Genomic DNA, 24,952 nt, shown 5'->3' with positions numbered 1-24,952 from the left:
ATATTCAGAATAAGCCACAACCATGCAAGTGTTCTTCTTCCCATATCAGTATCTTAAGAAAAAACTTTGCTGATTAAATTCTTGGTAAAAATTACATGTGAACAAACACTAAAACCAGAATTTTCACACATTTAAATGGTAAAAAATGTTACAACTCCTCTATGATAAGAGTAATAATTAAATAGAAAAGCTTCACCAGAACAAAGACAGCTTGTTAGCACTTTAAGGAGGTAAGAGTGATGGTGAGAACTTCATGCAATATTCACAAATGTTAATTATTCTAGGTACACAGAGTAATTTCCAACAGGCTAACTTTCCAAACCTTCTTCAGCAGTGTGGATAACACTAGCTACAGATGCACAGTTTAGCTTTCTGATCCTGCATAGGATTTATGAAGTTATGTCTCAGTGGAAAGAAAAAAAGCCTGTCTTTTCATCAGAAAACTGAAGGAGAAAAAAAGATTAATAAAAAATGCTATTTTACCACTATTTTCAAATTAGAACCATACCTAATAGCTAAAGGGAAGACTAGGCTGCCCTAACACCATGGTTTTCATGTTGTGGTCTGCAGAATTCTCTGGCCTCTAGACTAATTAATTCCAAGGAGTATGTCAAAAGTAACCAACACAAACAAGCCTAGCAATCAGTGTCCACTGCAGAGAGTCTGCATTTCCGTAAATAGAAATGTTAAGGATGCACAGATAAAACGACTGGGCATCAGTGCTTTTATCTGTCCTTTCCACCATCTGACAGCAGAATTCTGGTTTTCAGACTGATGCAAATGCACATTTATACAATACACAACTATTCATCCCATCTATCCAAACTACTTCCGCCCTCAACAGCCTAGAGCATATTCTGATGCCTTTGATACCAACTTTATATTTGTCTGTCATTTAAAAATCGTAACTCACCACTGTACTTCCAGCCTACACCACCTTTTCCAAAATTCTGAGTCAACAAACAATATTCTCACATAATTAAGGCATTATTAAAAACAAACAAACAAACAAACAAACTTCTCAAGCTAGAAGTGTTTCTAGCTAGGTGCATAGCTACAAAACTAGAACAAGCCATAAGAAAGGCCAATAAAAAGTGAGAAGGGAGCAAGTTATCTGAAATGTCTCTGCTGAAAGTCTCACTCCACATATAGTGTCAGTTAGTGGACAAACTTAAGTCCAACACATTGCCAGTAGCAAGTGACCAATTTTAAACATAAAAGCCTAAATTCCCAGCTTCTTTTCTCTTTGCAATTGTTAGAACAGTTAACCAAACCAACTTACCATACAGGTACGGGAGTTTTCTCCTATGAATGAATCTCTTAGCACCTGAGTAAGTTTACTTGCTCTGAAGGGTGTATGAGGTTTATTTCGGCCTAAGGCTCTAATGCACTCCTGAAAGAACAAACAGGTTTATGCATTTTTCTTTGGGTTGAATAAATATAATACAAATGCAATTCAAAATCAGAAAATACATGCCTTAGTTATGTTGCTGTCCCCTAAAATATCATTAAAATTCACCATTAAAGCTTGGATTCAAGAAGTGTTAGGCTTTTACCTCTCATTAAGTTCAGTAGAGAGGCAGGAACTTAAAAAGGACTTAGGAGCCTAAAAACTTTCTGAATCTCATCCAAAACATTTACATCTATTATTATATAACAACAACAACAAAAAAAACCAACCCAAAAAATCAATATTGATGTTAAATGTCCAGTCTAACAATTATTCCTGATTATCAGCTGCAAAAACCTGAATGATCTACAACTTCCGCCAGCAGAAGCAGTGTGGACAGGGACATGTCTTAACTCTATCAATTAAAAGCAGTAGCTTTGATTCTGGCTCTACCACTAACTTTCTTTACAGCTCAGAAGAAAAGAAACTTTCTGAAAGCTTCCACAGATCACAAACCTAGTAAGCATAGCTCTCTATTGATGTACTCAATATTGGAAGACACTTGAAAATGTAAGTCTATTCCTGTTTTAAAGTATTCTTTATGTGAACAAACAGGCATAAGGTCTCCTCTTTTATTCACAAGGGTATGGGGCTAAACTAGTATTTGCAATTGGTTGGAGATTTCCGTGAGACATACTGTACAAGATGTAAATACTATGAAATTACTATAGAAGTTACAGCAGCAACTAAGTACAACAGCGCAAACCAAGATCGCACTAATCTAAACACCACTTCTGCCCACTCAGAGTTCTAACATCAGCTAATAAATTACTTCTTACACAAAGAAAGTTTAAATTTAAATTTCTGTGTTGTTGTTGTCATCGTCATATTTTGATCATTAACTCCAGTTTCTGCCTTTGCCTTAATACTTTGTGTATAGGCATCTCTTCATATGCATGGCTTCCTTGGTATGGTTTTAACACATCTACACACAGAACTTCTTCAAACAGCCATACTTCAAAAGCTTTTCAAATTAGAGCTTTGCTTTTAGCAGCACTAACAGATGGAATGGCTTTTGTGTTACATGGATAGTTCTACAGCAGTTCAGCTAATCCTCCAGCTGCAGCCATATCCTTGTGGCCTTTTGAAATTTCCTAGAAACAGCTTCTTCCAAAAGCCAGGCTAGGAACTGTGGGATGATAATCCAAGAAAGCATTGCAACTATCAAACAGCATAAAACAGAACTAAAAACGGGCTCAGAATAAAACTGCCATGATACAGAACAGAACAAACACAAGGGCAAGTTGGCTTTAACTGAAGTGATTATTTAAAACACTCACCAGCTGAATTTTATAGAATGGACACAGCTCAGATAAACAGCAAGACTGAAGCTTGTTGAATGTGAATTTCACATGCAAATGCTAAAAAGGACTCAATACTTATAGGTGAGCAAGGCAGTGCATTCCTTGAATTTTTTGAATTTGTACATTAATACTACACTTACATAAGGAGAAAAGCAGATTAGACAGGAAGAGGGGCAACAGATTTTCAACAAGTGACATTACAAACTAAAACCAGTAATGAATGTGTATGTTGAATTACTGATATGGCAACCAAGAAGTTTAATTAAGATATTTTAATTTACTATAATGATTTTTAGTTTGCTTACTCCTGAAAAATTAAAACTGGATTATCTCTTATTAGTAAAAGGATTATAGGAGGACACTGCCAGCTTCTAAATTAATGGAGTTTTTAACTACTTTTGCTTTTCATCACAGCTCAGAAAACCAGCTAACAAAATGACAACACTACTTCCATGTAGAGACATTACAGAAATAACTTCCTGTACCAAAAATCTGAACAGGTTAAGACAAGACTGATACGCAGATGCAAACAGCAAATCTTGGATTAGCACCAAAACCCACTCCTCAGAACATACTAGTTTAATTCAAACTTCACAGTAACTTCAAGGGTCTTGAATACAAATGGAAAAAGTTGTGTAATGTTTTTGGGGATAGATGAAAAATGGAAAACTAACATATCATTAAGAAACATATCTTCTTGTACTGCTATTTAGACATCTGCAAGACCTCCACTTATTTTTATTTCCCCTTCCCCATGTAATTTAGATCACACTAGTACAGCAGCAGCAGAACCCTTCACTATAACTAAAAAGACAAGTTGTATGAAAATGAACTAAGTATGCTGTATGGGTATTGCACTGAAGGCACTAGCCAGTACAAAATCAACACGTAAACTGGAAAAAAAACCCCACAACCCAAAACCAAACCAGCTTTATTCAATTACATTTGGAAACAAGTGATAACAACAACACAATGTTGCTTGCATTGTTTACTTTGATAATAAATCAAAACAGGCCACAGTTTTGGAACCACTGCTTCCAATTTTTCAACATGCCATACAATTTTGTAATGACATATTACATGTTACAGTTTTGCGGTGTTTTGTGAGATCTGCTTCGAGTCAGATACAAGTGTTCTCCCAATTTTATACTGGGGATGAAAAAGTAAGCACAGTGATTTTTGGGTTCAGATTCTTTAAAACCGCAGTGCTGGTGCTGACAGTAGTAAACCTAAGCAAAACTAACTGAAAACAGAGATAAGTTCTGAGACATTCAGAACTACTGTTTTCCGAGTTGAGACCAAAAAATTACTTTCCCTATTTAGACTGAACCTCTTTTGAGCATTATAAAACAAACAAAAAAAAGGCATATGAATATTTAAATAATACTTCTTAGCTCTCTTGACGTGTCCTGGATTAATGTGTAAAAAACTGTAAAGTGACTGTATCAGACAATTTGCTATAAAGAACAGTAGTCAAAAATGGATTCCAATTTTCAAGGGTTATTTTAATCTATTTGTTAGTTCTTTCTGGATATGTTGCTGTTGTGTTGCTTTAGTGAATTAATTAGCAGCAGTAAATAAATATGTCATAAAGGTAACTTTTTTTTTTAATAAAAAAGACATAAATACTGAGATTAGTAAGAGTATTTCCAGTTAGTATTTCAGACCTTGAGTACCAAAGTAATTCATCTGCCCTCCCATTTTAGATATATATCAGAAAAGTCTTCAAATTCAACCACTGGGGATTTTTTGTTGAGGTGGTTTTTTTTTTAAACTACATGCACGTTGATAGCACAATGTTTCTGCAATGTTTCTACTTGGTAATTACCAAGTGTTCCTTCAGGCATTTAGAGGAAAAATCAATACATTATTTTACCTGTCACACCAGTAGACAATGTAGACAAGCAAAGCCTGCAAAAACACTGGTTTTAATAGTCATTGCTATTACATGTAGAAGGCTTCCACCTACTCAAAGGCAATGGAAACATTTCAGTTACCTTGAGTGCTAAAAGGCTCTTGTTAATTTCCGCGCCTTCCAGTCGCGTCTGCCTATCTGCACTGGAAGTATCTGCTCCTCTTTCATTGCCAGCCAAATCAATCAGAGAAAATTTACCATGCAATTTCCCTTTCCTTCTGAGAATAATCTGAAACACTGCATGGCTTCGAGATGAGTGTGCATTTGCAGATGTCTGGCCAGATGTCCTTTAAACAAAAGGAGAGAAGGGAAGGACATATGAACAGGCGAAGGACCATACATGTTAAACACACTAACCTCAGAACATTAGTCTTTTCAGAGCAGAGTTGTATTTTCTTACATGTGTTGACAGCATGTCTAAAGTTTGTGTGGACACTAGAGATACAACCCCAATAATTGGATGTACATAGTACAATTATACCTCTTTTTCCATCTCTTCAAACAGAAATGGAAGATCAGTAACATTTTACTCCCCTTTTAAAAGCAAGAATAATCAGATCTTCAAAGATTTCAGATTATCAAAGAGCTTACATGTAAAATGCTGATGGTATTTTTATCTTACCAGGCAGCAGTCTATGCACAAGGCTAATTTTAAAAACAATGAAGCTGGATTCTTAAAAAAACCCAAACTTTTATGCTTAACCTCTGTCACTATATATCAAGGCCTTTTAGAACTGAAGAATCTGGCAGTATTCCAGATTATAAAAGATGTTAATTTAAGTCAGTAAGCTGGTTACATAATGCATGCAGTTCACATCCTGCAGAAAAATCAGTTCTTATTTCTCTCTAGGAGACAGAAAAAATCTAAATATCTTTATTCAAAAGATAGGCAGATTCCTTACTTGCAGCCAACATCATCAAAAAACGCACTGCACATTTAAAAGCCATCACTGTGAAGAGACCCCAAAAGAATCTTATTCCGATTCTTTACTGTACAATGAAGAACTGGTGGAAGCTATGGGAGATACCTGCAGCTGTTGCCTATTTCAATAAGCTTAAGAACATCTTCAACACATTTGACTTCCCGTTCCTGTAATCCCACCACCTGGACTTGCTGTTTACCATCTTCTAACACTCTTAATTTTGTCTTCCTGTTCAACAAGTCAAAAACCTTAGGGAGGGGGGGAAAACAGAACAGTTAAAGAGGAGCTTGAAAACACACTTTTGCTTCAAATCCCGTACCAAAATATGCAAAGCATTCCATGGAAAAACATGATTGGAAGGGAAGTTTAAAGAATTATTTGAAAGAAAGCTTTCAGTACAAAAAGGAAAAAAATCTTTTATGTGACAAGCTCAAAATCTTGTTTGTGCAAGAGAAGTTCCCCCTTCCTCAGAGAAAGATCAGGTACCTACCTTACCACTGTAGATCTCAAAAAACGTTGCATATACTTGAAGTTCTAACTTCTTATAGTTTGGCTTCTTTAGCATTAAAAAGACATCTCGAGCTGTGAATACATTTCCAGAATAAAAAGAAATCTCGTTATGTATTTTCATTTAGTGAAAACTCATTAATGCGTAACAGTCTATTTTACAGCATCTCTCATATTTTGCAAGTATAAGCAATAGTCAGTCAACCAAGTCTAAAACATTGCAGTTTTAACTGCCACATTACATCGGAAGATGCAGAAGATGCCAAAATTATAAACCTAATTAATCATCCATTATATTTATTACATTTTTTTGAAGTAATCTATATATACATATAGATATGTACATATATGTACATATAGATACAATACATATACACATATACATTACTTTACTGTGTAAAGAATACACATCTAGAACTACTTTTGATGTTACCAAAGCTCCACTGTAATGCAAAATATGTAGACACTTATGTTTGTACAACAGGGAGTATAAAATTTATTGATCTCAACTAATTTGCAAAAAGCCAACAGACCAATAAAGTCTCACCTGCAAGTGCATATATTCCTTTAGAACAATCTTGGTTCTTTCCTGAAAAATCACCACCCATAGTCTAAATTAAAAAAAAAGACAAGACAAAAATACACTATAAAGATCACAGAACTGTAACTTATGAATTTGTTACTTATTAGAATTTATCTAAGTGTATTGTACATAAAAAGAAGTGTATTGCTGACATGTAGAAGAAATACTTACATGGGTTTTTCCACTGCCTGTTTGCCCATATGCAAAACAAGTGGCCATTCCCCTTTCAAATATGGTCTCCACTAATGGTCGAGCTGTAAACCTTAAATGCAAAAAACAACAGTACTTAAGAAACTGAATTACTTTAAGATGCTACTACCACAAGGATGCTATAAATTTTAAGGCCCAAAGTGACAAAGCTGGTCCTGTACTTTGAGAGGCCAAAGGACATCTCCACATTAATTCCTGAACTAAAGAGACTACCAGTTCTAAAGCATTAAAATATCCCAAACAACCATATAAAAGCTACAAGGTCTCTCCCATTTATGTTACAACTATATTATCCTTCTTTAAACCCTAAGAAAAAGAATTTTCTTGTTTTAATGATGCAACACAGCACAGCTTACTACGTGGAGTTTAGAGCTCCCTAAAGAAGACAGCATTAGAAGACATGGAAGTAGGACAGCGGAGCAGATAAATACTTAGGTTTTGACAATACTAAAATTCTGCTATAGTTTTGGTTTTGTTTTTTTTCTCCACAAATCAGCTTCCAAGATTAAATTTAGAAGACAGGTGGCCAAAACAACATTGCACGTCTTAACTTTTTGAGAACATACATACACTGAGAAAAGGCTCAAGAAAACATACATATCCAAGCTCTTCAGAATGGAAAAATCTCGTTATCCCTTAAGTATTATTTGATGTGTCAAAAAATATTATCCAAAGTATCATTTTTCTATTTTAGAGAATTAATTTTACCTTAAAAACACACAAGTTATCGCTCCTACTTCAGCTGCTTTTATCACCATTACTTCATGAAAAACTCCAAAAGGAAAGGGTAACCTAATGGAGGGTTACCAATGGAGGTAACAGTATCTATGCAAAAGTCTCTCTTTCTAAACTTCTTCCAGGTGTTTAAACATAAAGTACCCTTAAGTGACAGAAACAGGAACAATTGTTTACAGAAACACTAAGGTGTTACAACTTCCTTTCATTCCACTTTGGAACAAACACAAGATTGCTTACAAAAATAATATGGGTAAGACTGAGCCATTGAGCAGCCAAGGGTTATGCAAAAACCTAAGTTTAACTGAAGCTTGAATTTTCATCAAAAATATACCAGATGGCTCCTCATGAGCCTTAGTCTTTCTTTTTTGCTTCCTCTAAACACATACTTCCTTCGTCCTCAAGAGGATATTCCCATATTTTGGTGTTTGTTCTTTTTATATATAAAATACAAAATTTCACAAAGCCTATCCACCTAAGAAGCACACTCCATTATCTCTGTTTAACTGAGTTTGAAATTATTTATTTTGCTGATTTATAAAAAAGGGACTTAGTTATACCTATTTTAAAGTAAGGCAAAATACAAACATATCTAGAAAAGTTTTCATAAAGCATTATACAACTCCAAATGGTACCATGTCAAAACAGTCCAACTTTACTTTTATTAGAACCTTTATTTGCAATTGTGATATTCCAGAATTGTAAACTCTGGTTCTCCTTTAAAATTCAAAGGGCATATCCATTCAAACTAGTGAGTGTATTTTGATATTAATGAAAACTTGCAACTCAGTGTTGCGGCTCATGAATTCAAAAATACTTAAAATACAGCTTAAGCAAAATAATAATTTTAAAAAAAAGAGTAGTACTTTTTTTCCTTCAAACTGAAGAACATTTTTCAGTATAGAAATACAGTGAGTAATTTTAGCATACTGGAGAAAACTGGAGTAAGTTGCCACACTATTTTTCTCCCCACTCTGACCCCGAAGTTCTGGCAACAGATGATGACACCTATCTTGCTCTTACTTCTGTTATTACAGGAGACCTTGAAGCAGACTGCCTTTCAAGTAATAATAATTATTGTGCCATATGAGGGAGAAGGAAAAAGCCTATACTACTACACAGACTAGAAGTATATTTCAGTATGAATACAACCATCTTTCAATATCTTCCCATATTACCACTAATTATGTAACTAATAAAAATTGCCCGGAGGAAACTGAATACAAAAATATAACAACATTTTATGCCAAAACACCCCTCACATTTAAACACTATGCTCGCAAAGATAAGTAACAGGAAGGAGGGAGATTAAAAGAACTAGTTGTTAAGCAGAAGAACTATTGCAAGAGGCACGCATCACCAGCTACATCGCTCTCCCGCAGCTCCTCAGTATTGAGAAAGGAAAGATGCTACCAGCAGACAACCATTAGAGATAGAAATCTCCAAAGCTACAGCTTGGCTGTTTAGAAGTCTTTCGTTAGTGTAAACTAACAGACTATACAGATTTTCCTTCCGCCACCCTTCTCCTCCTATCAAGCATAAGACAGAAGTTTTAATTTTCAAGGCCTTGTAATAATTCTTTTGCTATGAATTTTCTGTTACCCACTGACAGGATGTTAGTGTCCGACATCTATCAGGATACGATGCTAACTTTCACTTCCTAGCTGTTGGATTAAAAATGAGAATTAAAATATTTCTCTGTCACTACTCCTTAAGGCTATAGGAAGCATTTCCAAGCATAAGGAGAATTACCTTCATCAAATTCCTTTGTAATATCAATATTCCTTGCAAAAAGCTTTACAGGATTTAGCCTGCGTACCAAGATTATGACTTGTTGTGGTGTCTAACCTTGCCTGCTACTGTATCTACCCATTTAGTGACTTTTACAAGGTAACCAGCTACTTCTAAACATGTTTTTAAAAGCAGGGTGTGCATTATTCTGGGCCAGCTGTGGAAGTGAAACAGAAGAATAAACAAGAAAATGGAGATCCAAATACCTGGGGGCTGAAAGGGAATGTGTGTCTTTGTTGCTGTTGGTTTTTATATCAGAAAGATTCAGCATTTTGTGCAAGATAACTTAGCTCCACGCACCTCCATGTTGCTTCCAGAAGCCAAGCCAGCTCAGGTAGCTCAGCAATACAGCAATATAATCTCTTTTGCTTTCTTTGTACGCTTTCCCCACCCTCTCCTGATTTGTTTCCATCTGTTAAATATCTTATATTCAAACTGCAAGCTCTTTGGAGCTGGGGCTGTCCTTTTCTTCCAACTTTCCTCAAGACCAAAAGCCATGACTCAGGTTCCTCAGGTGCTGCACACACTAATTAATAATACAATAACCCTGAGGCAAATGGAAAGCTCATGAAGTTGTTCAAAAATTCAGCAGCTGAGCAGGCAGGCAATACACAATAGCACCTGGAAACCAGCAGGGCTTGGAGGAGGACTGAGAGCAGGAGGTGGACATCATATTGCAGGCGAAGAATTCCGGATAAAGAGTTAAAACAAAAGTAAACAGGCAAAAGAATGGAGGTAGCAATATACATATCTAGTAACACAGAGAATAGGAGTAAAGTCCACAGTTATTGACATGCGAGATACACGAGAAAAAAGATTCACAAAAAGAAAAGCATATACACATACCTGTAAACCATTTCATTAGGAGCCGTGTCATCAAAGGCATAATCAAATCGAAAAGTTTGGTTTTCTAGGTACCTTGTTAAATCCACCTTTTGTTTTGGTTCATGTACCATCACAACATCTTTACTAGGAATTGTTATTACATCAAGGTCTTTCATTAAAGTTTCTATAAAATAAGTGAAATATATATATTTAACTAGAAACACATCATTATTTTTTACATTTTTTCATTGTTTACACTCTTGTAACATCTCAGATAACACAGCTCCTCCAAGTAACAATACTGCAATGGATTTGGGCTTCTGATACCTACATAGTAATCTGCTAAGTGAGAGTTTTCGTTTTGGAAGTCTAGTCATCCTACCCTACCAATTGCTAGAAATTAAAAGAGAGGTTGTACAAAGTTGATTAGAAAAACTAACATCATTAATCATAGCACTATCATCGTAGCTTGGTGCGTATTCTATAACAACACTTTCCATGGACTTGAGTTCTTTTTCCTCAGGGCTTCTATACTGTTTTACAGATTACTGCCATATTCTTTGAGTTTTTATACATAACTTCTCTACTGGAGAAACTGGACACTGAAGTCCTATACTGCTTGGGCTGTCAAAAACACAAAGAAATTAATATCCTTATGATAATCTGCTTTATTATAAAATTTTGTCTTTTTATTTTCCCTAAATCCTTAACGTTATAGTCATATGTTCACAGCTTTCAAAAAGAAGAATTTTGCTTTCATTCTACACAGACATTTTCATTTGTGTATTCCTCTCGGAACGTAAAGTATATATCTTTAATATAGAATTTCTCTTAAGTAAAATCCTTTATAAAAATTATCTTGTAAACAGAAAAAGCTGGTAAACAGAAAAAGCTGAAAATGCTAATGATCCTTCCTATCACTGGGAATGAACAAAAGCCATCTAGATGCAATTTCAGTAGTGTACTCTCAGGTTATAATTACTACACAGCACTACAATTTATTGCTAATTGTTGTATGAGATACGAGTCAGCAAAACAGAGAACCCAGTGATCCATGATATGGACAAAAATAAAGATCCTTTGTGTGTACAGTCAGGATCCTAATGTGTCCTACTTGCATTTCTATGTAAAATTTCTTAAGGCATGCAGTTCAAGAATTTGATGTGGCTTTATACAATCAAACAGAAATCTTTTCATCAGTTAACATACTGATCAAACAGTACAATGGTTACCACTGCATGACATTACACACCAACAGAAATATGCATTCAAGTCACTATATAACCAATTTTTCAACTGCACTGCAATAAAATAAAATGCAATTATTCTGCAGTAATCACAGAGAAGAAATAAGGAACAGTGGTGAAAAGACATATATGAAGGTCAATTCTTCGCAGCAGAAGCTTTTTAGTTTAAGCAGTCAAAAGCTGATTCTTCTTAAATGATTTTTTGTAATAAGACATTTACCTGCTCCCAGCTATTTGTTATGACGACCTGTATTCCCTGCTGATGAAAATTCGGAATAGTGTCTCTGAAACCCACCATACATTTCTCAATTGTAAATATATGTGACTGAAATAAAATCTTAAAATGTCAGTCTGAACACCTACTTCCTGCAAAATCAATCCACAGAATGATTGGTGCTGAGAACACCCAAAGATTTTGGTGATAATTCTGTGTTTGTGAGACTGACAAAACAAACTATTTTTATTTTTTCTCTTTGGGGTTTACACACTAGTATCTTTCATTCTTTTATACTCTTCAATTTTAAAAAGTGGCATGAGAAATACTGTTTATTATGAAGTGTGTGTTTTCAGAAGATTGTATCATGTGGGTACTAGATTATCTCTATGGGTCATCCCATAGATTATTTCATTAATACCTTTTTACTATATCTTATTCTTAAAAATGCAAGAGTACTTTAGTGCCAACTTCATTTTTACTTACACACTCATCTTCCTACAAACACCTCAACTATTTTTTTAATAGCTCCAAACCACTAAAACCTAAGATATGTAACTTTCACAAAATCAAATCCTACTTCTGAATCCCAACTCATGCCCCCTGAGAACTTGCTCTCATTTACTGTAATTTCACTTTGTCCACCTCCAGCGCAGGTAGAAGGTGACGTTTCCCCCAAATGTATCAAATTTCTAAGTCATATTTTATTAATTATAACCTCCAATGCTGAAACAGAAATTCAACTGCTACCAGACTTGTATGTTGAATGCCCTTATTAAATAGGTTGTGCAAAATAGTTTCAATTAACGAATTTTTGAGATTCTGCATTCCTTTCAGATCAACAAAAGAAAAAATACAGGGAATAAGAAAACAGTAGAAGTAAAAATGAAGAAAAAAATTAAGTAGGGGAAGCAGCAACGTGGAGGGAGAAAATAAGACAAAAACTAACTATATACTGGTATCAACATATGTTTTCCCTTTCCCATACAGTTCTCCCATTTTCCTCTGGATACGCTCCAGATAATCCTCAATGTGTAGTTCTGATAGTACAAAAAAAATAAATGCATCCCGTATTGTTTCAGAGTCAGAGCGATGTTCTTCGAGTCCTTCAGCTAAACAAAATATAACAGAAAGAGAAGGAAAGAAACATCTTTCAAAATGGAAGTCAGCTTACTTAAGCGCTGGATTCAGAGAGGCTGCAATCCAGAAGCATTTGTGTTCTTAATTTCCCACTGAACATAAAGAACTTCATAGGAAGATTGGGATTTAACTGGAGTTGAAAACCTGAACTTTTTTTTTGCAATACAGACTCCAGTCTGGTGAGCAGGCAGTAAGAAGAAAAGTTGTAATACTAATCATATATTAAAAAGTCGCTAGGGAGTCATTCCAGTACCTAATAGTTTTTTAGTGGCATTTCATATGCCCTAGGGTATCTTGCCCAGTCCTGCGCAGCAGCTCCAGGGGATACAAGTCTCCGGTTTGTCTGTAATCCACTAGCCCCGCAAGGACGTCTTGGACACGCTTGGTCACTTAGCATGTCATAAGATACAAGTGTTTAAGCACCTGAATTGCTGCCTTGATGTCTGATTCAAGACCACTTGAAAGTATAAAAATACATGTACAAAAAATGCGTAGGAATTGGGTAGCTCTCTGCTCAGGAGATCACTTAAAGAATAGTTTAAAAGAATGGTGATCCTAACACAATATAAGAATACTGAAGAAATTACAGTAGAATTAATTCCCAGATCAACTAAATACATCCTAGATGACCCTGGGAAAAAAGTTTGCAGTCTCTCTGCACCTCTCAGCTCCCAATCCATGAAATGGTGACAGTTAAACTACTTTTGTCCTCATCTTTATCCAGGTTATGACAAGTCTATGAATTTTCTGGGTCTGTCACATCATATTGTCTAGTATATAACAGAGTTCCATCTTTGATCATTATTTCTAGATCTCTTTAATACAAATAATATTCCTAATAGAAGCAGCCTTTCAGAGAAAAAAATTCAGCAAAATCTTAAATGGTCATACCTTTTTTATTGAGTGGTCGTTTTCGTACACAAACACATATCCTGTGCTCATCAATCTGCAAAGGAAAACAATCTTTCAGTGAACTATACGCCAATTCCAGTTATACAATGTTTTACTTTATTTTACTTCTATTCTTGAATTAATTAACCATTTAAACAAAGAGAAATTTCCAAGACAGCGAGTCATCTGAACATGAAAAAGCCCCTCATGTCTACACAGTAGCCAAGAACCCAAAAGGGAGAACCACACATTAACAAAACTCCCTGCAAACAGCGATCTAATCCTGTACAGTACCAGGTGCATCTTGGAACACTGCAAGTAAATCCAGCTCTAACAGGGTAGATAACACTGTTGACAGAAATCATCACAATCCCCGATTTCCACAGAGATCTGATAACCTCCATCATTTAAGGATTCTGCTCCTCTGACTTCTCTGCAAATCAAAGGCCCTCATCACCTTCAAAGATCAAGTATTAATCTTTATACCCAATAGGGTTTTTCAGAGAAGCTTAACGGTTTTGTGTGCACATCCCCTAGCATCCCAGGAAAATTTACAATACAGAGGCTGAGTGACTACTTAGTACATACTGGTATTATTTTACAGTCAAAAGGTATTTAAATGGCATAACATAATTAACAATAATTTAGTAACCTAGGGCTTTCAACAACTACTAATTTCAATATCATCAAATTACTGAAAAAAAAAAAAATCCATGTTATAAAGAATACTAATATATATTAAACTACTTATTTTTCTTGTTTACAGATGGAAGTAACATTGAAAAAATTGAAAACACATAGCAAAAATACAGAAGAATAGAGAGCTTCCATGTTGCTGGGGTACTTACAGGATCTGCAGTTGTCAGCGGTCTATAATCTAAACTTCCCCTGAAATCTCTTATCATACACATAATTTCATAATTTGGGTTTGTAGCATCAACATCCTAGGGAAGTAAGCAACAGAATTTCTAATATACTTTTTTCCTGAAATGGACTAATTTCAGTATCTCTATATTTATTTATAAGAAAAATACACATTAACTGAAATCTTATTTTTTCTCCAAAACACTAGAAATGTCTCAAATGAAAGTTTAATGCCTTTTTCCATTCTGATGTAGCTAATTTACTGATCGTAAAGCAAAGCATTTATATGCCTTCTATTTCATGGTTTTGGTCAGCATGTAATAGAGAATACTTTTTAGTTGAGGACTCATTAACAGTCTACTCAAGAAACAGAAATGGCTCCCGCCTTTGCCAGAATCTTCACAATAAGAAAGATCTCCGAGCGGCCGCATAACACCAGACAGCACATATAATCAACACTTCTTAATCTGAGATAAGGCGGTCCAACAGACGAATGGATACACTGCATTACAGAGGTACAAAACACCCCGCAGACGACAGTGCAGGCACCCCAGCTGCTCTAAACATAGCCCTGCTGGATCCGAGTTGGTTAAAGGAGGCTGATCCTACCACTGGCCCTATGTTAACCCCTACAGCTACTTGGATGCACTGGAAACTCTTCTAACACTCCTAGATGCCCCCAAAAAGCAGAAGTAATCCCAAGCATACACAGTGGGCTAAATCCAGGCTCAGAAGCCCTCCTGTCCCTAAACATGGAGCATCAGTACCAAAGCGAATGGACACGTAAGAGACCATGCACAGAGCCCCTCCAAGCCTTGGTAAGCCTGAGCCTACTGTGAGCCGAGTTGGTTCTCTGCTAAATTGCTCAAATGTCCTTCCCATCACTTCTCCCCGCGACTGTCAGTTTTTACACCATTTCAGGACATGCTGCTGATGCCAAGCATAGCCAGCGCTGGTGCTCAGACCTTATTAACCTTTGCACAGCTCCCCACAAATGATATAAAACTCCTTCTGGATCACAGCTGGTTGCGGAAACACTGTAGGCACTCTTAGAAAGCACTGCATTGGGGTTAACAAGCTGAAATGGAGCCCACTCATGTCTCCGCACATGTGACACAGCCGATCCTCACCTCAGATAAAACTGCACCCTGGTAGTCAGAAGTTGACTGTACCTTGATGTTGTTCAGCCTGACTACAGTGAACTAAAAACTGCTGACAGTAAGTCCATACAAAATGTTTTCCTGCTGAAATGTTTCCTTCTAACATTCAGAATGAGGTATTGCTTATTACGGAAGAAGTGTTTGCCTAATATTCTTCAAACCCCATTTAAAGGTCTTGCCCACTAGAAGACAGTGCTTGGCTAATCATTGCTGCATTTCACAACAACAACAGAACACACAAAGCAACACAAAGCACAGATACATACAAGTCACCAAGACAAACAGAACTTCCTCATGCAGAAGAAAGAAAGGAGGAAGAAATTTTTTACGCTGAAGGTGGTGAAGCACTGGCACAGGTTGCCCAGAGAGGTGGTGGATGCCCCATCCCTGGAAACATTCCAGGTCAGGTTGGACGGGGCTCTGAGCAACCTGATGTAGTTGAAGATGTCCCTGCTCATTGCAGGGGGGGCTGGACTAGACGACCTGTAAAGGTCCATTCCAACCCAAACCATTCTATGATTCTATGATACAGAAGTTTAAGACTCAGATGCAAACGGAGTCTTCACAAAAGCAACAAAAAGAAAATTTTAAGTGTAGTACCACGTCAAAGAATTTTAATATGTAAAGCAAAAAATATTTGTTTCTTACACATAAAAACATAGTAATGTTTTGCATTTGTGTAAATGGATGGAAATTAGAGAACATGAATTCAACATAGGTTATTTTAGGTCAACTTAGGAACATCATTAAACCATGAAGTAAATTGCCTGAATTATTTACTTGGTGGTGGTACTTCTCATGTCAGTAGCGGATTGGTAGTATCTCTTTAGAGAGACTAACATACGCACAGGGCTGCCAACAAGATTACTCTACTAGTTTTGCAAAGCTTTTACACCACTGTGACAGAAAGTCACTTAATATTAAAAGATTCTTCTCACAGGATTAGCAACTTCATTTCTTTCACACAAGTTTCTAACAACTTGCTGCCAAATGGCTTGCATGATGCAAAGCTAAATTATAAATGCATAGACAGGTTTAAAGAAAAAAAAAAGTCACTGTTCAAACTTCAGCCTCAAATACATCTCCCACAAAGCATCAAGGATCATAAAAAAAAAATTTATCACAATGTTGTAAGACCTCCTGTAGAATAACAGCCCTATCTAAAAGCCAAAGGTTTGATTATTTTCAACAATATGTTTTCCCTAAGAAATAGCTATTATCAGAACTTGATCTTTAAAGAACACACAGCAAGATAAGCAATTATAAGCACTTATTTCTGTAGGAAGAAAAAGAGGGGGAAAACTGTCTAAAGTAATAGTTATCAGAGCAATGCAACCAAGCACCAAAATATTTATCAAACTTGTACACAGGACGAAAACATTTAACTTCAAGATTATTACAGTTCATAAAAATTATTAAAGACAGAAAAAAGCACAATGATTTTGCAAACTACTTCTCTTGCTGACATACGTTTTCCATCCGAGCTAAAAATACTAACCTGAGCTCTTTTTTCTCTAAGTTCCTGCTGCTGTAACCTTCTTTTTTCACGTTTCTCTTGCAATTTTTCGACCTCTTTTACACAATTAGATTTTCTACGTGCTTAAAGAAAATGATATAATTTTAGAATATTTTCAGTGTGTTCCATTAATTTAGTATTTACACTGTAACATTTCAATTATATTAATTTATCAATAATTAGAATGCATTTATTTATATCAACTATCTTTTCAAGCAAATCAGTATTAGTACAGAATAATTACAGCAATTTAATTTTTAAAATGTATAAAATGAATGAATTAGAAAAAAATCATGGGAATGGGACAATAATTACATGATCAAAAATATAAGGACAATGACCCTCAAAAAATATTTGGACAGATACATGTGATCTCTTGGTTTGAATTAAAAGGAAGCCCAGGCAAATTTAAAAAAAAAAGCAACACCGCCATGGTTAAAAAAAGATAAAGGAAAAACAAATTCCAAATACTAGCACAACTATGACAGAAGTGAACATTTGTTCAGCCACAGCTCTCTGAAAAAGCTTCTCGAGGAAGCCTACAGACAACTGCGCATGTAGACCATTTGTCATTTATGGACAACAACATAATCCAAGAGAATGTACATGTAACGCCCAGAACGAATGAATCCTTTATACACCGTTTACATACAAGGGGGTCCAAATTCCTTTTTTGCAGCTTGAACTGGAGATATATCTGAAACACTACCATTCTGTTGAGAGGAGGAAGACTGCTCAGGAAGCTGAGTAGGTCGCGCACGTGCAGAACCAACCACTGCAAAGGAAATGCACAAAGCTCATCTGGACATGGAAGAGTAACATTTCTACCCGATTCTCAAATGCTTTGTTATGACGAGATAAAACAAGGCCCCTTTCCAGACATAACAACCGATTGGGGGTGAGGGGGAGCCATACACGTAGAAAGCCTATTAATAAAGACATTTGGTATGCAGCCTTTTCTTCCTAGTGTTATACACCAACACAACATAATTATTAAATACTGATGCTGCATGTGCATATTTTTACTCTACTACAGAATCAGTACAACTTGTTATGTGCATAGAATGAAGTGTGTACTTGGAGATACGCTGTCCTGAAGCTTAAAGTGCTGAAATTTTATTTATATTGTGATTATACCCAAAAACCAAGTAAGAAAATAAGCCCCGCTGTTTCACATTCTCTAGATATTACAAAATGGTCCCTCCCCATTGAGCCTATGATCTCTGGAGGAGCAGAGGGATACAAATGAAAGGCAGTAAAGTGCAGCTCAGTCTGTGAATGTAAGAAACAAACCTTTTTGACACTTTACTGAAAGTGATACAGATACAATCAATACGTCTAAACTTGTGCGTTATTTCTGTATGTGCTACGGATGCCAATTTCTGAAGATGCAGTGATGTCTGCTTCCAGTGAATGCAGTGGGAGTGGTGAGCATGCAAGCCTCTTTGGTAGAGCTGAATGTTTTAAATTGTTTTTGAGAGAGTTGCTTCAAGCAGCTCTGCTTCAGCGGGCCCATTTCCTGCACACGTTCCTAACGGAATCTGCCAGAAGAGTATGAAAGTTAAGGTATCAGCTTTGATTAGCAGCCTAGAGATGACATTCCAAACGAAGGCCAGCTCTCTGTGCAACATGGAGACAACTACGGAAACAGATATCGAACGGGATAGACAATACAAATGCCCACATGATTCCAAATACGGTAAGAGATCTAGTTTATAGCATAAATTGGCTACACTAAACAAGACAGTGTGCTGAAAAAAGCTTAATTACAAGGCAACAAAAAACAAATACTTAGGCCGACTGTGAATAGTAAGATGCATAGGACCTATTAAAATACAAGTTACAGGGTTATTCCATACCAAACAGACCATTTACTACAAACGACAACATCTATGGATGTGAGGAGAGCCCATCAATAAGATGTCTCCAATTTAAACCATAATAGTTTGGAAAAAATTATCCCCTCCTCATGAGATTTCCAATTTGTTTAACACCTCCAGAGGCAAATGGCAGAAGGGAGAAAGTATCCCAATCGTCCACCAGAAGAGTCTGAACACTTACAAAGATATGCAAGCCCACTTGCTTTTCAAGTTTAAACAGATGGACTGGAATCTAGTCTGAATTAATGACAGCAGATTAATGTTTGGAAGAAGAATCATCACCATCATCAGTACAAGTTAGTTAAGTTTAACACGAGAGAAAATGAAAACAATAAACAGTAACTATTCTTTCTCATGTTATAGATGCATTACATCTGTATTCATCCAATACATAATTTTCACCTATCCCCCTGTGGTATTTCAGCATTTTTTGTAGATTTTTCGCTATTAACTATAGAGTGAGAAATAACTCGTAGGGCTTAAGTACTCTTTGAACGAATGTTTACACACAGACTGTTACAAAAACAAGCTAAAAAATTGAAAGCGTAAGAATTTTAAGTGCACTACTTAGTGTATATTGAAACACTCAATTAAGCTGGAGCAAATTGAGGATGCTTTAGCTTGGAAAAGTCCACACATGATTTAATGTAGCACAATTAATTAACTTCAAATTTTTGCACCTTCAGTTCATTCAGCTTAACTTTCCTAATGCTGTATTGCTTAAACTTGCATATAAATACTATTCGTACAGTATGAATTCCTGAATATACATAGGAATAATTCGAGGAATGATGTACCATGCCTTTTACATGCCACATGCATACATACCGAATTAGAAATGCAGAACTATTAAAGAATGTTAGATGAGCAGGAGGTTAAAATGTTCCCATATTTTTTACTTCCTTGAAAAGGAAGGAGATAACATTTACCTCTGTTATCTCTGGCAGGTGTGTCATTCTTAATAGGTGCCACAGTTCGTCGACTCTATAAAGAAAGAAATCTCTGTTATGCAACCACCTTATTATTGAAAACGTAAACTGCAGCCCCACCTCTGCTTCTTTCCAGTGAATGAAAATAACCCGAAGTCAACACTACAGAGAGGTGACTGCTGCCAAACCCCTCTCTGAAGAGTCTACGGTGAAGACTGCTTGAACTATACGTAGTGTTTCAAAACAACGTCCAAAACCTTTTCTGTATTTTTCCTTGAGATATATTTAGTTATAGATATTAGTCCCCAACTCCCTCTCTGCCAAATCTGTTCTTAGAAAATCTTTAGAAACCCCTATTCACCACAGGAAAAAAGAAAGGAACAAAGTTATCAAGTAGCTCCACAGACACAAAAGTTGAAGTTTAAAATTCAAGCATAACAACATGTATAGGAGTACTGTAAGTTTAACATGAACATGCTGCATAGGTATTACCAACCTTCACGATTTTGTTTACTTTGGCTGATGGAGTAGGTGGTGGTGGTGTCTCTGGACTAGGTTCAATATCTTCATCAGGAGCAAGATCTGGATTAAGTGAAAATATGCTCTCCAAGTCAATCTGTGTAAAAGAATATAAAACGCATTTATGAGTCTTAGGACAATATTCATTGTTCTCTCCATTTCTCCTGTTACGTTTGAGAATAAACAGTAAATATATTTAGTGTTTTTTAGCCCACAATTTGTTAATTCTATAACCTGAATTATCTTACTTTATGTTCATTAAAAACATCCCAAGCTTTGGTCTTCTTATTAGTTGAAAACACACCCTTCAGAGAAGGGATGAACTAAAAATGACCAATATATACTCATAATCTTGTAAAGTGATTAAATAAAAACAGAAGCACCCAGTATTACTGTGGTAATTTGACAATTACTGCAGAATATGAAAGACATTTTGTAACATAAAAAGAAAGAGATCTCAGTTATTTGAAATTTCTCAGACAGTGCAAAAGAAACAGATTAATTACAACCACCCAAAAAATAAAAATGCAGTTGAAACCATGTTAAATTTACCATGCTGGTTTTTTTCTTGTAAGTGTTCCTCGTTCAAAATGCCATAAAATGTAAGGGCGCAAGGGGCAGGATCCTAAAAATAGCTGGCTTCAGATCTATTGAAACTAGGTTTCCCAAAAATCTTAAACAGCTTTGGTCTCTATAGACTGCCATTTCCCCTGGCTGAACCTTTCAAAGACCTCACTACTGTATGGATTCTGTGTGTTCATACGGATGAGCTCAGCTGATGAGATCACCAGGACATTCTCACAATTTTTTTTTTTCCTCTTCCTGTGTTTTCACAAAACCAGTGAAGTGTAATTATTTCTGACATGCTTCTCCAAATCTCAGCTGAAACTGGCTAAAATAGTCCAAAATTTAAAGGAAGAGGGATAGAGAAACGTTACACACAAAGACACAGTTTCTCAAGGAAAGCAAGGCTGGAAAATTATTGCCAAAAATAAATAAATAAGCAAACAAACTAGCAGTTCAATTCCTCGATGATACAAACACAAAAAGATTTCTAATCTAGTTCTCCCACTAGGTTCCTGACTGAACTGTAAGTCATTCTCCCCCTCAAAAATTTGATTTTTCTACTTGTAAAAAGAAGACAACAAGGTCAGCCTTTGTAATCTGGTTCAAAATCAACAGATGAAAAGAACTATTTAAAAGCCATGACACAGAGCTCAGGAAGTCAAATTTAATACAACAGAAACCAGCATCTGCCCAACAGCTCCCATGCAAAACAGTCGGTAATCAAAGAATCATCAAGTAAATTAAGATTTATATTTTCTCTTTGTTTCCAGTGCAAATTCCAAAGTAATATTCATGCAGATTACACATCTTTAAAAGAGAAAAGTTCTAAAATAATTGAGTTTACCTCTTTGCCTTTAGTATCTCCATTTTCAATCCATTCAACTGTTACGCTTTCATTATCTTCATTTAGGGATGTTACCATAGCTTGGTGAATTCGGCCTAGAAAGCAAACACAAATGATCATTTATTAACTGGTGGAAAAAATTTCCAGAAGTTATTTTCGTCCCTGCACTGAGACACGCAGTGAGAGGCAGGAAGAAGAGGGTTAAAAAAAAATAAGGTGATAAATAGAAGATGATTCCTGGCCACACAGGAATCTGAGCCTGTGAAGTGGCTCAGACCTGATCCACCAGCAGAGGCTCTAACGAGACAGTCAGCGTACAAGCGAAAAACTCAATGAACAGAAAACTGAGTGGTAAGTAAACAAAATACCATGTGAAAGCCGCACCACGGAGACTCTCTTTCCTGAGAGAAGAAAACTCCAATACCACGAGTCTCCCACGGGCGGTAAAGTCTCCTGAGTTGCACTCCACAAAGGCTTGTCTGTCCCCCTTCTAGGCTGATACAACATTACATGTCCCAACACAGGAGTGAAGCCCCCTGAAATTGTATTCTGACATCCATTTCTTATGGGCATCCAATCAGTTGGTAATTCAACTAAAATTAGATTGCCTGCAACAATAATACAAATCATCATTTTTTAAAAAACTGTTAACACAGACTGCTGAGCTGGAGTTAAGGTGCCGTTGCTTCGACTTCTCCAGTGAAAGACCCAAAGCCAGCAGGCCCCCATAAAGTACAATAAAACCAGTAAACTTTCAGTAGGAATAAGGATATTTCTTCTTAAATATGTAGTGTACTGCAATTTTTTTTATGTCCAATATCCTACACGTTAGCGAGGAGCAATTGGAAGAACAGAGCAGCCATACACTGACAAAAAAGGATCAAGACCCAGGTGACACATTGATTTCACATTTGTGCTTTGCCCTAAGAGTACCAAGAATTGGGATTTCTAGAGAACATGAGTCCAATGCGACTGCTCCTCTAACACCCGCTTTTAACAAGCCATAGCACGAACAAGCAATCCCTCACTTCACCCGCCCCGAGCCACCCCCCAGGTGCCCAAGAGCCACGTGCAGCTCCCAAAGCACAAGCGACTGTCCTGAAGCAGTCTGTGCATACGCTGCTGCTGCCGGGCACCTGCTTAGGGGCGAAAGACGGCATGGTCCCTACACATCTGCTCTGGTCTGGGTCTCCTCCAGCTTGCACCTTCTCTTCTCCTTTCCTAAAGCTCCCAACCCCCCAAATCCACTCCAGTTTTCTCCTCTACCGATTGTTTCAAACTTCTGTTTTAGCCACTTCAGTCGTAATTTGACAGTTTTCCAGAGTTAATGTTTTTATACAGTCTAAGCCTCTTAGGGCCTGCTGAGGGATAGAAAGGAAGAAAAACCTGACTGATATCCCAAATTATCTCACTTAACAGTGCAAGTATCAAATGTATACTGTTACTATTTCTTTTATTGCAAAGGCTGCATAAACATTCACACCTAGTTAAAATTAAGCAAAAAGAGAGGCTATGGGGAAGCATCATGGAAGGTAACAGCAAATCTGTGTACTCTACTATATGGTGCAGAGGAGGAGACTAACTGAAACTCAGGCAAGGCGTAGCTTTCAGGGGACTTGCAGAGCAGCTGGCACCCCTGGGCAGCACTGCTTTCACATTTGCGGTGCTTGCCTCACCAGCAAGGTACATTAGATACACACTTCTAACCTCTGCACTTGTCCTTGCCCAAAGCATAAAACTCACTCCGCCACTAAAGAAGGTTAAGTAGTTTTTTCACCCAAAAAAGCAAGCCTCCCCCTTTGCTTCACTTGGTTTCTTTCCTCTAGCATTTGCTAGTTTTTATTTCCCTGACCCGTGTTTTGTCTGAACAAACCCTTCCATTTGTGCTTCCTGAGCACCTTTCTCCCGGGCGCCCTGGCTGCACGCAGGGATGGTCTGGTCTGGATTCCCCACCGAGGTGCTGCCGGCAGGAGATGTGCGGGCAGGGATCACCGCCATGCCCTCCCCTCCATGCACGGGCGCTCCTCCCTTTCCCCTCACCCAAAGGACGTTGTGCAGGCACACATCCTGCCCTCGGGACCCTGCCCGAGTTCTGCTGGTGGTGGGGCTGAAGCAGGCTCACCGAGCATGATGCTCCCTCACCCCATTTCCTTGGACAAGCATTTTTGTGCAAGTTTTCTTTATGCAAGGTCCTCAATAAACCTCTCCATTATTTTTTTGCTGCATTTAACCACCTCTAGGGACTTAATTTTGTGCAAGAACCCTCTGTTTCAATTAGCTACCTGGTCTGTTGGTAAAGTAGCAACAGAAGCCACTGTCTTCCTGCAGCTGTGCCACTCCTGCCCACTCCTACAAACAGCACGCTGGGACCGCAAGGACACAAAAACTTCTCATCACTGCGGGAACTGGACAACTCCTCAAGCTTACATTGGTGTAATCTTTTGCTACTGTTTTAAGGCTTGGCCCAGCTGTCAATCCAGAATCAAGAGAAAACTGATATATGAAAAATGTAAGTTTAGAGAAACATACTCTGTACAATATTATAATAATCTTTAGCATGTTACCAGATTTCACAAATTTTGAAGAAAAGCACTATTCACAGCTGAAACCTGTCTTAGTTTCAGAGTCACCATAAGTCCTATTACTTGCTCCTGTGCTCTGTTGCTTTTGGCAGAGAATGAATAATGATTTTGAAAGGTTTAATCTTTGCCATAAGAAGTGAAAGGAGATCAAAGCAGGCTTATGAATTAATAGAAAATACTGAACCCTCTCACAAACACAGCAAGCCAGCATGCCGTAACAAAAGAATCACAATAAATCTTCCATCTCTGTGCCAGACTTCATCTGCTCCCTGGCCAAGAAAGTCAGGACTGAATAAAAAAAACCCACGAGCAAAAATAAAAGTTATGTCCATCTTCCAAATATTCTCGGCTTAAAT

General features: G+C 36.9%; 1 protein-coding gene across 1 annotated transcript in view; it reads right to left on the bottom strand.

The window, feature by feature from the left end:
* Positions 1 to 22,104, bottom strand: part of KIF2A (kinesin heavy chain member 2A) — a 38,303-nt gene extending 16,199 nt beyond the window's left edge. Inside the window, exons 1-14 of the mRNA XM_009320825.1 lie at positions 22,015 to 22,104; positions 20,581 to 20,700; positions 20,085 to 20,139; positions 17,928 to 18,050; positions 17,258 to 17,358; positions 14,584 to 14,679; positions 13,736 to 13,790; positions 10,265 to 10,427; positions 6,854 to 6,944; positions 6,647 to 6,710; positions 6,083 to 6,174; positions 5,698 to 5,840; positions 4,752 to 4,956; positions 1,283 to 1,393 (exon numbers count right to left, since the gene is read on the bottom strand). Of these exons, the coding sequence (XP_009319100.1) occupies positions 1,283 to 1,393; positions 4,752 to 4,956; positions 5,698 to 5,840; positions 6,083 to 6,174; positions 6,647 to 6,710; positions 6,854 to 6,944; positions 10,265 to 10,427; positions 13,736 to 13,790; positions 14,584 to 14,679; positions 17,258 to 17,358; positions 17,928 to 18,050; positions 20,085 to 20,139; positions 20,581 to 20,700; positions 22,015 to 22,092 (1,497 nt within the window). The 5' untranslated portion in view covers positions 22,093 to 22,104. The remainder of the gene's footprint in view (positions 1 to 1,282; positions 1,394 to 4,751; positions 4,957 to 5,697; positions 5,841 to 6,082; positions 6,175 to 6,646; positions 6,711 to 6,853; positions 6,945 to 10,264; positions 10,428 to 13,735; positions 13,791 to 14,583; positions 14,680 to 17,257; positions 17,359 to 17,927; positions 18,051 to 20,084; positions 20,140 to 20,580; positions 20,701 to 22,014) is intronic.
* Positions 22,105 to 24,952: the final 2,848 nt, after the last annotated feature.

Source organism: Pygoscelis adeliae, unplaced genomic scaffold (assembly GCF_000699105.1).
Source record: "Pygoscelis adeliae isolate BGI_AS28 unplaced genomic scaffold, ASM69910v1 Scaffold540, whole genome shotgun sequence".
Lineage (NCBI taxonomy): Eukaryota > Metazoa > Chordata > Aves > Sphenisciformes > Spheniscidae > Pygoscelis > Pygoscelis adeliae.
The sequence above is the reverse complement of the archived record's forward strand: the minus strand, read 5'-3'. Positions and strand labels throughout refer to the sequence as shown.